The 14,255-nt window shown below is 46.5% G+C and overlaps 1 protein-coding gene across 3 annotated transcripts in view; it reads right to left on the bottom strand.

Annotated features, from left to right (window-relative positions):
- Window positions 1-2,119: 2,119 nt before the first annotated feature.
- The window catches only part of PLXNA4 (plexin A4), a 459,202-nt gene continuing 447,066 nt past the window's right edge, over window positions 2,120-14,255 (bottom strand). For all 3 annotated transcript variants that reach the window (XM_038153056.1, XM_038153057.1, XM_038153055.1), the window contains exons 31-32: window positions 9,101-9,251; window positions 2,120-8,403 (exon numbers count right to left, since the gene is read on the bottom strand). In XM_038153056.1, coding sequence (XP_038008984.1) covers window positions 8,308-8,403; window positions 9,101-9,251 — 247 coding nt within the window. In that variant the 3' untranslated portion in view covers window positions 2,120-8,307. The remainder of the gene's footprint in view (window positions 8,404-9,100; window positions 9,252-14,255) is intronic.

Raw genomic sequence — 14,255 nt, 5'->3', positions numbered from 1 at the left:
CAGGTTCCTCTCCTCCTTTTCCTGTCTGGTCTTACTGACATGGAAGCTGTAATTTCTACAGGGACATTCTCTCTCTTGTCATGCAGTTTGTGGTGGAGACACAGCCTAAAACTACTCTGGTGGAAGTGTGAAAACAACCACTTTGTCTGAAAGCAAGGTTTTACTGAGATATTTTGGTTTGGGTTTAAGCAATGCCCTGAGAAACAAAACACTTTGTAACTCTTTATTTAGAGGTGGTTTTGGGTTTTACCCTAAATAATTCCGAAGAGCCCAAAGCTGAAGCTCTTCCTGGCACACAGAAGTTTTTAGCATCAATTCCCACAACTCACCCTGCTGGCCTGAGGGGTCTGGTGGGGGATGCTCGTGTGGGTGACACACTGCTGGGGCTGGCTGAGCTGGCACTGACCCCCAGGAGAACACTGCACTGACCTGAGGCCTTGGAGAAACTTCCAGAATGGAATGGCAGCACTGGGATTGTGGGTGGGGGGTTTGGATAGAAGTGTGTGATATCACAGGGTGGAAAACTCAGAGTTTAAGGGTTTAGAATACAGTAATATCTATAAAGCAAGATGGGGGTTTTGGGTTTTGGGCTGGTCCTTCTTCTTCTCCTTCTTCTCCATGGCTTTGGGTGGTTTTGCGTAATTGGATAAAAAGTCCCCATTGCGGGGCACAGGTGGTTGATTATTGTATTGGGTTAAAAGTAAAAATAATTTAGTTGTTATTTTTTAAATGGACAGTTTATCCTTAAAAGGCCTTATAGAGAGAGAGATGGGGCTCCATTTTTAGTTTGTTAGTTTGTTAGAAGTGCTGCAGAACTCAGGGTTTGTGAGACTGTGACATAGATAAGAACTAATAAACATCTGAGTCCCAACATGAAATACCAACTCACACATTTAATCCTGACCTTGGCAGGGAAAAGAAGCAAAAGAATCTACATGATTTGAGCCCCAAGCCTTTTCCTCTGTGTCCCAAGGAGCAGCTGGACAGAGATGTCTCATTTCCATGGCTGGATGTGGTCAGTTACAGGTGTACATGTGCTGCTCCTCTACAGGTGCCCAGATATTGCTAAGCAGAACCAGCCTGAAGCTGTCAGAGCTTCATTCAACTCCTTTCCCTCTCTGAAATCCACTCCTGCTTCCTTTTCATAGTCTCCATGGAGTTGAGACTGTGGAAAGCTGTTTGCTTTCCACCAGCCTCATATGTGGTTCCTTCAGTAGGATCCCTGAATTAGTCAAGTTGTCAACCTTTTTTATTTATTTTTATTTTTTAATAGAGCTGATGACACCTCAAAAGCAAACGGAAAGGAATAACCTGTCTGGATCCCACCTCCGCAAGAAAAAAAAAAAATAAAATGATCCAATAAATGTCTTTTTGTGTGACAGGGGAAGGAAAAGAGAGATGACAAAGAAGGAAGGAAGTGTCGGAAGGAAGTGTCGGAAGGAAGTGTCGGAAGTGTCGGAAGGAAGGAAGTGTCGGAAGGAAGGAAGGAAGGAAGGAAGGAAGGAAGGAAGGAAGGAAGGAAGGAAGGAAGGAAGGAAGGAAGTGTCGGAAGGAAGTGTCGGAAGGAAGGAAGTGTCGGAAGGAAGTGTCGGAAGTGTCAGAAGGAAGGAAGTGTCGGAAGGAAGTGTCGGAAGGAAGTGTCGGAAGGAAGTGTCGGAAGGAAGTGTCGGAAGGAAGGAAGGAAGTGTCGGAAGGAAGGAAGTGTCGGAAGGAAGGAAGGAAGTGTCGGAAGGAAGGAAGGAAGGAAGGAAGGAAGGAAGGAAGGAAGGAAGGAAGGAAGTGTCGGAAGGAAGTGTCGGAAGGAAGTGTCGGAAGGAAGTGTCGGAAGGAAGTGTCGGAAGGAAGTGTCGGAAGTGTCGGAAGGAAGTGTCGGAAGGAAGGAAGTGTCGGAAGGAAGGAAGTGTCGGAAGGAAGGAAGGAAGGAAGGAAGGAAGGAAGGAAGGAAGGAAGGAAGGAAGGTTCCAAAATGTGTGGATATGGGGACATGGTTTAGTGGAGGATGTGGCAATGCTGGGTTAACAACTGGACTTGATCTTTAAGGTCTTTTTCCAGCTTCTCCCTGACTTCAGTTCCCTCCCTCTGGCTCTATTTGACACAGAAAGCAGCCATCACAGCCTGGGGCATTTTTATTTCTTTATTTTTTTTAATAAACTTTATTCTATATTACAAATAGTTGTTTGTTTGTTTTTTTTTCTTTTTTTGTTCTGGACTGCAAAATAGGAATGCCTTATATTTACATACACAGGTATACAATTAATTATAACAAAGGTACAGAAGCTTTGCCTTTACCAAGTAACAACGGGATTCCAATTTAAATAGTATAGATTTTATTTCTTTCTTTTTTAACTAGGATCAGTTCAAAATAAAATCAAACTAACAACAACAACAACCTAAGAAAAAGGATCCCAACCTCCTTTCTAATGCTGTCTTGACATCTCTTTGAGGCTGTTAGTAACACTGTGGTGAAAGGAAATGTCTTTCCATTGATTTCAAGTTGGAAGCTTTAGCAAAACAGAGAATGAGACTTCTGGGCTCACGTGTATGTCCAAGACACGGGGTCAGACACAAGGAAGGGCCTCTCTTGTGACCTTAAATAATCCAGTTGCCTCTCTAATCCTTGGGGAAAACACTGGGAGCATTTAGCTAGCACCTAATCTCTCTGCTTCCTTACCCCAGCCTGGGCTGGAAAGTGGAATTTCTCCAGGGAATGGAGAAAGAGCAGCATAGAAAGTTTAAATAACACCAAGTTTCTCTTAAGATATTTCAGAAAGGACTTCAAGCTTGGACATGTGCCTTGATTTCTCCAACTGGCTCTTGTGCCTCAGTCTATCTGAAAGTGAACAGCAACTTCTCCACTGGGGAATGCCAGACTACACCAGTAAAAGAAGGGAATGCTGAAAAGAGCCTGAATGTCCTGGTTTTCCCTCTGTTTTCCACACCCAAGTTTGCTTTACTGAGCTTCCCTGCACACTGCTCTCTGCTGCGAGCGTCTTTGAGGTGATCTGTTTCCAAGCAGAAAGAATTTCTTGAGGTAAACTCTCCATTTTTAGAACAGAAGATTAAAAAAAAAAACCCAAAAAACCAAGAAAACAAAAAAAAACAACCAAAACCAACCAATGAACAAACAACAACAACAACATAAATCAAACACGTGACAGGTTGGTTAGACTAAGCAGCTTTGTTACTTCTGTGGGGTTTTTGGTGGGTTTATTTATTTTTCCAACTGTAAATTCTGGTTTGTTTTTTTTTTTTTTTTTTTTTTACTTCTTTTTTTGACATCTTTCTACAAATTCTTTTTTTTTTTTTTTTGCTGCAAGCCTCTGTCCCATTCCCTTGGGTGAATCTCCAAGTGTAGAGAACTGGGCCATCCCAAATAAAACATGGCTGACAAGCTCTATTTTCAAAGCATTCTCCACAAAGTAGTTATTCCCAGTAAGACAGCAAGGTTTTTTTGGAGAAAGGGGCATTGCCCTGTAACAGAGGTGAGGGAAAACTGCAGGATTCCATGGATCAAACACTACCCTGAAATAGGATCTGCACCAGCTGCAAAGCAGGAAAATTCAGGCTGGGAATGGGCAGGGGGTTGAGGTTCACACCATGATGTTAAGGTTCACGTGTTTCACCAATTTCCTGCTCCACAGCACACCAAGTTTGGATGGCAGGAGTTGGGACATCCCAAAACCTCCACCTGCCCTGAAGGACTACTATGACTACTTATATTTTAATTTCTCCTCTTTTGGAAGAGTCCCCAAATAGCAGTGTTTCTTCCCAAAGCACTTTGTTAAAGCCTTGGAGAAGGACAGATCTACATTTCATGTTTTGACTTAGTTCTGAATAACTGTCCTTCTGATATTTGCTGTGATGTGCTTGGGTTTTTACCTCACAGGCGTCCCAAACTCCAGGAAATCCAGAGGGGACTCAACAGAAAGGCTGACCACTGACTGGACTCTTCAAATTTGATCCACTGGTTTTCAACAGCACTATTAAAAATAATGACAATTATCTGATTTGCTTGGTCTCATTCCCTTCATAGCAAACATTTTCTTCTGGGTGAATGCAGAAGATCGGGAAACTTTGGTAATCATTTTTCAATCTAAGCAATTACCAAACGAAATTCTGCTGGTAAATCCTCATGATCCAATACATTTTATGGTCTTCAGTGTCAAAGACGCAAGATAAGACAACTGCATGGTAACACTACAAGGATGAAAATTGTCATAGCCCTCTTATTTAATGGAGCAATCATCTGATGTGTGCAGGGTTGGATCAAACCTTTGGATATGTTCAGGACAGGATGAAGAGTGGGAAGAGAAGGACTGGGGCATGTTTTAACATTCAGACTCTCTGATCTTAGAGGTCTTTTCCAACCCAAATCATCCTATGATTCTATGCTAGGAGAGGAGGGTGGCTGAATTTCTCAACACCTCATTCCAGACAAATTTCCCCACACTGATGTCCACTGGAAAGCTCAATCTGCACCAGCACATGACGTGATGGATCAGGTCTCAGATCACTGTCACTGACAGCTGAGTCCCCCTCACAGGGAGGACATGAGGTCTTTGCAGAGGAGCTGTTCACCCTTTGTTCCTCTAACCCAGGGGCAAAGCCCCAGAGCAAATCCTGCAGTGAAGAAATAACCTTGACTCTCTCCACAGAACCTCAGAGAGTCCTCGTGAGTTCCCTTTCCCCTGTTTCTGATGGTGCTGCAGGTGCCAGCATTAATTATTTGATTGCAGTGTTTGAGAAATGCCCGTAAAGACCAGCCTATCATCTGGAATATTCTGGATATTAGGAGCCTGTCTATGGGCTTTTAGGAACTTTGGCTCCAGTTCTCTCCATGGGGCTTGGAAAACAGTGTGGGACACTACTTATTTGTCAGGAATTTTTGGTCAAGTGTCGAAAGGGAGGTGGGGGGAAAAGAAATCAAAGGAAAAGAAAGCATCCGTGTTGTAGTAGGGCTCATTCTTCTGCTTGTGTCTTTGTTTTTAGTTGTATTTTACATGCACTTAAAAAATAGTTAGCTCAACAGGTGAGGCTGGGAAGAAAGATGCCAAGACTTCTCATAGACTGGGGGATTCTGGGACACTGGTTGGAAATGGGAAGGGCACTGAAGGGGACAGGGAAGGAAGCCCACGCATTTACATCACAATTCTGGCACATTTTCCAAGCAAAAAAGCAAATCCAGCTCAAACACCAAAATAAAGAGGAACAGAAAGACAAAAAAATAAAGAGGAGATGAAAGAGAGGCAAAACGCAGATTTTCTTTCAAATCCTGGGCATGGGGGAAAGAAGAGGGTGGAGGGAAAGCAGAAATGCCTAAATGGGAAGTTTGGAAAGGGTTAAGACACCACACTCCTGGTGCTTCCCATTTCCCCTAAGTGTTTCATTCTCAGTGTCTCTGAGGTGTTCAAGTTTTTCTCGAAAAAATATATATATATAATATACAGATGAAAAACTCCGTACCAGCAAGAAGAAATAAAATAACAACCATGGAAAACAACCATAACAAACCAAAAACACAGCCCTGAAAACATCGAAAAGAAACAGGGTGAGTCTCAGATTTCCCCTGTGGTGTTCCTCTGACTTCAGTAACAGTACAGGATCACACCAGTTCATTTTGATTTTTTTTTTTTTTGTTTTCTGTTAAACAGCTTCTTCTTCCTCTCATGTGCGCATGTCCAGGCAGGATCGCCCATCACTCATAACCACTTCCCTCCAAGCCAGCTCTTTGTCCTTAGACTCCTACCATCCAGCTGTGAGTACAAGGCATGACAATAGGGTCCATATTTATCTTTTGTGGCACTTTGTTTGTCAAAACCTTTGGTTTCTTCCTTTTTTTTTTTTTTAAATTTTTCCCCTTTTTTTTTTTTTTTTTTTTTGAATTTACGTACTTATAAAAAATACTGTGTTTGTGTTGTTTGTTGTCATTTTCTTACCACTGGCTCTGGTGGGACTTCCCACTTTCACAGCCATAATCAATGGATCTGGAACATGCGCCAACGTTACTAAAATGGATCAACAAAACCATGGCAGAACCAACCAAACCCAAACCATCCCCAATGCGCAGGCCTCTTGAAACTGCTGAGATGTCCATAAGGTGCATGATGAGTCCATCAGCTCAGCAATCCAACAGAAAGCAAGCAGAACCAAAAAGAAGAGGAAGGAACGCACACGCGCACACAGATACACACGCACAAAATAATTGGAATTCAATCAACAGAGAAATGTCTGGGGGTTTAAAACCAAGACGTGTCCCTAAGTTTGCTGTTTCAACGTGAATCTGATGATTTTCTCCCCACAGACACGTCCAGTTTTGGACTGAGTGGTTTTGGACTCGCCTACGTGTGTATCTGCTTGGCTGAAGGAAACCCTCCCGCTGCCTGACTCCTGCTTGCACCACACCATCCCTCACACACACTCGGGATCTGTCCCTCCCAAGAGGTTCTGGTTTGACAGCAAGAGACAGGAATGAACCCAAACAAACTCGCTCTGCAATCAAGTTACACACCCTGCCTGCACCCCTTCCTCCCTCCAGGTGCAAAGCAGATCCAGGCTGTTGCTCCGAGGATGGGGTGAGGTGGACGTGGGCTGATTCTCCAGCCGCTCCTCCATCTGCCAGGGAGCTCTGCTCATGTCTGGGGAGATGAATGCTCACCCAGCTCTTGCCTCCCTGGTGAACAAGGAAGGTTCTCCACGCCCCGAGGGTCTCTAATCGTGGTGTTATCTGGGCTGACAGCCGTGTGAATGGAACAGCTGAAGGCAAAAGAGATGCAGGAGCGCACTCCCCTTTGGTTGGGCATGAAACAAGTTGAGATGTTCTAGAGAAGCTGAGCAGAGGATGGGACAGGGACAGGGTGATCCCCCATAATTGTCCCATGGTGACAGCGATCCCTGAAGGGATAAGAAGTGCAAAGAGAGATAAAATCCTTCCTAGGCAGCAACTGTGCCTTCAGCAAGGCCTGTTGGTTCCAGAAATGGAGGAGAGGAAAGGCCAAGAGTTGGCACCAAAAGGCAGATGGGCTCACAGCAGTTCAGAGACCTCCAGAAGACAGGCAGTTCGGCTGGGGGGATCTAGGTAGAAGAATTTTTTGCAGTGTTTCATTTGGATTTCCTCCAGTGTTTCCTTCCAAAATGTGTGGTGACATTTCCTCTTAGGAGTGGCTTGAAAGGAAGGCTTTACCATCAGCTCCATGCACCACCTCACTTCACAGCAAGCATTTCAGTAACCCTCTGATATTCCACTGTGGGAAAACAACAGCTGTGTTCCAGTTGAGGAAACAAAATGGAAAGAACAGCTTAAAAAAAAAACCAAACAAAAATCCTTCTGGTTCTTCTTTTGAGGCTGAGCTCCTTGCCTGGAACAAACCGAGGCCTGTGGCTACTGCTTTCCAAGCCAAGGTGGGAACGAGGGGGATGATGCTGAGCTCTCCATGGCCAGGAGGAGCAGGACCAGCACCACAGACAGGACGCCAGCGAGCAGAGAGAGCGTTTTGCTGTTTTGCTGCAGTGCTACGACCAACAGGACACGACGGGAAAGACGGAGGGGGACACGCGGCTCTTGGAAAAATAAGAAGAACCATATGAAACACATGGACAGGGCAGCGTCGGTCTCCTCATCCCCTCTTGACCCTTTCCCTGCCCCAGGAGAGCAGCTGTTTGCCCAGGCAGGATGAGCCAAGGTGGCCCTGCTCTGGACAAAGCTGTGGCATTTTTCAGGGAGCCTCCTCTCCCAGTGGGTCGCTACCAAGAGACAGAATTGCAATGGCTCTGCAGGAGAGGAGCTGGATTGGCTCTGCCCTCCAGGAGCCCTGCAGGCAGGCTGCCTTCCCCTTGGGGACACTTGAGTAATACTGAGTTCATTTCGATGTCCTCTCCAGAGGCGGCAGCCCTTGGAGGGCACTTAAAGCAGCATGGCAGAAGTTACCTCCCAGTTTCACCTCTGCAGAGTGAGGATGTGATGCTGGGGGAGGGTTGGTGGGGTTTTCCTGTGTGTTCAATAGTTTCTCTCTAGGGCAAAAGGCAGAGGGGAAGCTGTGAAAAGGGGAGCTCCACCCAAATGTCTTCATGGCCCCAGAGCCAAGATTCCTCTGCAGTCTTTTCTTTTAACCCCTGGGGCTCTGTCGCTTTGTCCATAGATTTGGAAAGAGAAGGAAAAGAGAGAAAAAGAGAGGCGGGGGAGAAAGAGAGGAGCGCTGTTCGGGTGACTCTGCTTACAGCCCATCAAAACTTGCACTTGGTAAAGATGATGATCTTGAGTGAGGCACGACTTGGTTTATCCCTCCCAGGGTGTCCCTGGCAGGACAGTTCTCAGCTGTCTATGCTCATGAGGGTTATAACTTGTTCAAGTTTGTAGGCAAGTTTCTGTTTCCCAGCCTGGTCATCTTGATCGAGGGCTCCGAGAATCTGGAAAAGGAGAGAGGAAGAAGTGATTGGGATTTCAGCTTCTTTCCCCAAAATGACTGAGTCCAGCATCTTAAAGCAGCAGAGGGGGGGTTAGCTTCTCTAAGGCGGGTCCCAGGCTTAGGTTAGATCATGCAGGCAAGTCAGTCAGCCAGGAGGGAGATAGGCAGGGAGGCTGGGTTTGATCTGACTCAATGCAGACCTCTGGATTGCAACCAATCAAATGGATTCTTATCTTGGAGATCTGTTATTTATTTATTTATGAGCTTTATCCATCACCTGGCCATGCCACTTGAGATGCCCTAAGGGGTCTCACATGGCCTTCAATACATAGAACCATACTGGACACCTTGAGGTCTGTGTTGGACCATTTTGGGGTGTTTTAGGGTATCTGGAATAACGTTGGGCACAGTCCTTAAGCAACTTTTTGCCCATTTTGGATGTAAAGCTCATGTAGGGCTCCTCTGCAGTGAGTTAACATCTGACCATCAACTACTTCAAACCAGCTGAGCCTGACTGAACAAGAGAGACACAAAACAGGGACCCAGAATCCCAGACCTTCCCTTTCCAAATCCCAAGCCTTGTCTCTCATTCCTTAAATCCTCCACCCTCCCAGCCAGGATGCCAACAGGTATCAGTGGCACACCAGGGGATAGGTGGGCTGTCCCCTGGCCCCCCAGAGGTGCCCCCAGGCTCTCACCTCCTCACTGTACTTGCCCACGTAGGAGTAGATCTCGGAGAGCGCACTCATGGTGTTGAACTCGTTCATGTGCATGCGGGACTGCTCAGCCAGGTAAGCATTCATGTCCTGGTCACTGATTGCTGGCATCTTGGCAATGTCTGAGTAGTACCTGAGGGGGACAAACACAAGGGTTTCTTGAAGGGAAGGGCAGGAACTCAAGAAGTGAAATCCGCAAGCACAAAGGAGAAAAAAAAAAAACAACCCACGCTTAGTGTTGGGTTTTTCTGGTTCCTCAGTGAAATACCTGCTCATGCTCTTCTTTTACAGCAAGAAAGGTGACTTAGCCAAAGTGGAAATGGCTGAGCACTCATCCTGAGCACCACATATGTCTGGTATACACCTCAATCTGAGAATTAAGCCCCAAAGAGTATCCTGTAAACATTCCCTGTGCTGTCAATAGGAGCTGGATTGCAGCTGGATCACTTTGTCAGACGTTCAAGGGTTCTTAGCCCTGCCTCTCTTCCCAGAAAGACCTTGCTGCCCACTGACAGCTCAGGATTTCACTCCCACACAGAGAAAAACCCCAAATATTTGTATTTTTCCTTGCACCATTCTCACCATTACATGTGCCCCCATTGCTAACATCCCCCACCTTCCACACTCAATCCAGTCTATCCCAACAACTCTCTTGCTCAGCATCTCGTTTTTTGCCCCATATTTTAAGCTGGGCTGGTATTTTTGGCAGCAGCCTTCAACTCCAGTCTGACTGGGAAAAATCTGCTTTTCCTAGGAGTCAACAGCATTCCCCTGGAGCTCAGGAGGACTGGGGGTTTATCCATAGGATCTGGATCCCCCAGAACCATTGCCCAGCAGGCTTCATCTGCAGAGTGATGTCTCTTTAAGGAAGTTGCTATTTTTGATGTCCTTCCTCCCCTGGGTAAGGCAGGTCTTGGAGGACAAGGTTTGCAGAAGGTAATCAGTCACTGTCACTCGCAGCTGTGCTCTGCTGTCAACTGGTTAATTAGACACCATCATTTACATTTTTAATTTCTGCAATTTGACATTTTGTGCACAAGGAATAAAAAAAAAGACTAAGAAGGAGGAAAAAAAAAAAAAAAGCCCATAGCTGCAGCAATCCACAATTTTATAATTAGGAGGCAGAGGGGACGGGGAGCCAAAAGAGCTGACAGGTGTCCTGTAAACAGCGTGGAGACACCTGCTGAGACGGAGGCTGTTTGCCACTGCAGAGAAATTGGACATGGAAATGCTGTGTGGTGAGGATCCTTGAGGTGGGTGAGTGGGAAAATACTCCGTGAAAGAGCAGGATGAGCAGCTGCTGAAGTGTCCTGTGGAAGACAGAGCAGTGCACGAGCATGGGGGAAACCCTGCCACAGCAGGAGGCTCCAGTTGTGCTCAGTCAGGATTTGTGCCCTTCACTCCCACCCTGATTTATCCCAATGAGTCAGTCTCTGTTGATAACCTGGTTTTGGTGGTGGGATGCTGGTGTAATCCTTGGCAGAGGGAGGCATAGGAGGCAGAGGTCGTTCTTGCTTGACATTTTCCAAAGCTAAACTCTGTTTCACCATAAAAACTCATGCAAACCTCATTAATTTTACTGCAACTTCCAGCAGGCACAAAAACATCTCTCTCCCTGGAGTCCTGGCATTTTGTCTTCTGGGCTTAGGACCAGCCAGAAATCTTAGTCTAACTCAGTCCCGTGGTCTAAATATTTCTCATTGCCAGCATTCCAGCAAAAAGTGGTGTGGGTTTGATTTTCTTTACACTCTGCCTGACCCTCCATTCCCAGGTGGACCTGGACAGTTGTTTGTGAGTAAAGTGAGCACCTGGAAATCCCAGGAGACCCTGTCCTGCAGAACTGCCCCCAGGAGAAGATGCTGAGCAGGAGGAATACATATTTCTTAGATGCTTGCCGCTCGCAGAAAAACCTAAACGGGTCTTGGCATCACCTGCTGGAGAAGATCAGATCTGTGCTGCACACAGGAATTGGTGGCATCCACAACATGGCTGAGAAAACAAGGAATCTTAGGGCCAAAGAGCAAGGAATCTTATGGTCCAAAAGCAAGGTGTGCCTTGGCACTGGAGAAAAAAAAATCTATGTGCCACCAGCACAATTCACAGACTTGTGGGGAAAACAGTCTGCAAAGCAGTGAAATGCATTGATTTATGGCACCTGAAAAGAGAGAAGCTCTTCATGAATGTTGGATAGGCACCCTCCTGATGGGTGAAATGAGAAGAGAAGGGGGCTCACCACAGCAAAAATAAATGGGGTTGGTGGAGGAAATCAGAGGTGCCAGTCTGGCTCTGACAAGAAGTTAAAATTTTCCTTTTCCTCTCTGGTTGAGCTGTCACCAAGTGGTGGCAGGATAGTGGGTGTAGGGACAGGGTGCTCCCAAAAACTGGAGCACAGACACACTTATCAACTCCTTCTCCAAGTTTGTCCTGTTTCCTTTCCACCTGGTAGCAACAGACCCTTGAGTCTGTGACTCACAAGGGTTTGAAAGCTCCCCATCCCTTTCCAGCCCTGCAGAGATCATTCCCCAGCAGCACAACACTCCTGTGACTCATCCAAACAAGGAAAAGCAGCAGGAAATGTTCCCTGGAGCCAGGGATGGGATGCATAGATCTGAGATTCAAGAATCACAGTTTCAGGGCTCTGGCCATGACAGACTCCCAGGATGTGATCTCAGTGGTCTGGGGTCACAAGCCATCACCCACCAAAATATCCTGGTCTTCTCCAGACTCAGTTCCCTGGCATCACACACCTAAACATAATTTCCCATTCAACCAAGGTGTTTTGTGGCAAAAATAAAAGAGAAAGAAGTGTAAACAAACATGTACCAAGCCCCAGTCTAGATGAGTGAGAAGACATAATATCCTCCCATCCAAATTCTGCCATGGCCCAGTGACTTATTTATGCAGAAGAGTTTCTAATGAAGCCATCACTGTGCTCTCTAAAGAAATGATGAATGTGTGTATTAAAGCATCCTAGCACAGAGATGACAACATCCCTGCTGAGTCTTTATTTACCTTCGATTCCAGCCCAGATCCTCAGAGGTACTTAGAGCCTCTCTGCCATTTGCATACCCCTAATGCAGAAACCACTGAGAAGCTGTCACCAAACCCCAGAGGCCCTTACATTTCCACTGCTGGAATTTGCAAGGCTGCCTGTGCTGCTTCCATCACCCCTGCAGCTGACAGCTCCCACAGCAGAGCTGGGCTGGGAGGCAGTGCCAGGGGCAGAGAGGTGACCTGTCACCTGTGGAGGGCCACCAGCTCTCACCTGAGGTAGGGACAGGTCTTTGACTCACTTCCATAGCCAGCAGAAGGTTGGGAACACAACATTGAGCCATAGTCTCTCTGAATGAGACAGAAAAGTAGCAAAGCAAAGAAGTAAATGCAGTTTAATCTGCCCCCAAAGGGTCAGGAGTGAGAATCCTGAGCAGATTTGCTGCTACTGCTGCACTCCTGTTTTGCTCATCTCCAGTGGATCCTTCCCCAGCTGCTTCCAGAAGATCCTCAGATGGAGATCAAAAGATCCAGCCTTATGTGTCTGAGTTTCCCTGGATTCACAGGAGCAGCCTCCATTCTTACCTCAAAGCTCTCCATCCTCTGATGTGACGACAGGAAATTTGTTCATTAGACTTCATAAGCAATTAAAATTATGAGGAATTGGGGTGAACCCATCATTCCAGCACTCCTGCTCAGCTGGGGGATGTGAGGATAACCAGGCCACGGGATGTGTCCTCACAGATATCACAGGAACAGCAACTCACCCCAGCCTGCCTTGAATGGAGAGAGAGCCCAGGAGACCCTCCATTGCCACTGGGGGATGGAGAAGGATTTGGGATGTACCAGGATACAGCTGGTACTCTTCTACTGAAAAAATAATTATTCTTGTTCCTTCCAACCTCATCTTTCCCTGGGTTGTGTTTTGTTCTTTGTTTTGTTTTGTTTTGTTTTCCCGAGGAAAGCGACACAACAGTGACCTGGGCATCCATCACAGCGACCTGGGAATACATTTTGTCCTCTGTTTATCCAGGGATAAATGTTCTTTCCCTCGGTACCGACAGGGAAAGGCTCCCTCGTGGAGCTGTTTCACAAGAATGACTGTGCCTGCTGCCGCTCAGTAACTCATTAACTCATCAAAAGGGAAGAGAAAAGCCACGTTGCCAGTGCCTCCTCCCCAGCCCGAAATTTCCCAGCACAGCCCATGGTTTAGGCAGCTTAGCATGGAGCTAATTGCCTTCCAAAAGATCTTTTTGTCATGGCTGTTGTTTGTCGCTGGGATGGGACTGCACTCATTAATAATCATTTTAGCATATGAAAAGCTTGTAACGAATCCATGTGCTGCAGACGGCAGACGCAATTACAGCAATAACATAATTAGGGTTATGCAATAGCCGGCTGTATCCAGGCCACTGAAGGATGGAGAGGTGTGTGAAAGGGATATGGGGGACTCTTCCAGCAGGGAAGGGCTGGTGGAAAGCTTGGGAACAACCAGCTCTTTTTTGGGATGCACTGAAGCAGTGCAAGGACATGCTGTCAGCTCTTGCACTGACACAGAATGGCACTTGGAGTTTCCTGGGGAGCATCTGAGCTGCTGGTGAGGCACTGGAATAGATTGCCCAGGGAAATCCGGGAATGTCCCATCCCTGAATCTGTCCAAGACCAGGCTGGATGGGGCTTGGGAGCAACCTGGGATAGTGGAAGGGGTCCCTGCCCATGGCAGGGGCTGGAATGAGATGAGCTTCAAGGTCCCTTCCAACCAAGCTGTTGAAGGGAACAATTCTGTGTGTGCAAGCCTTACAGAGGGCAATGCTTTTATTTTGCCTGTTCATGGATTTTCCTGCTGCTTCTCCCCTCGGAATAAAGAGTGGAGGGCTATCACAGCTCTGACTCAGTGGCTGAAGAGTGAATTGGTGCACAGGTTCCTCTGGGAGAGGAGATCACCCAGCACCACCTCAGAGCAGAGGCTGTGTGAGGCTGCACCCTCCCCATATGGACACATTTTCATCTTGCCAGATGAAAGCTGCACTGAGTAAGAACAGCTTCTTACCATGATGAGAAAACATTGGGATGATTATTTTGGTTTTTTTTTTGGTTTTTTTTTTTTTTGAGATGAAAAGTGAAGAAAGACAAGTGAGCAGTCCTC

Source organism: Motacilla alba, chromosome 1A (genome assembly GCF_015832195.1).
Source record: "Motacilla alba alba isolate MOTALB_02 chromosome 1A, Motacilla_alba_V1.0_pri, whole genome shotgun sequence".
Lineage (NCBI taxonomy): Eukaryota > Metazoa > Chordata > Aves > Passeriformes > Motacillidae > Motacilla > Motacilla alba.
Note: the sequence above shows the minus strand (reverse complement) of the source record. Positions and strands in the feature narration are given on the sequence as shown.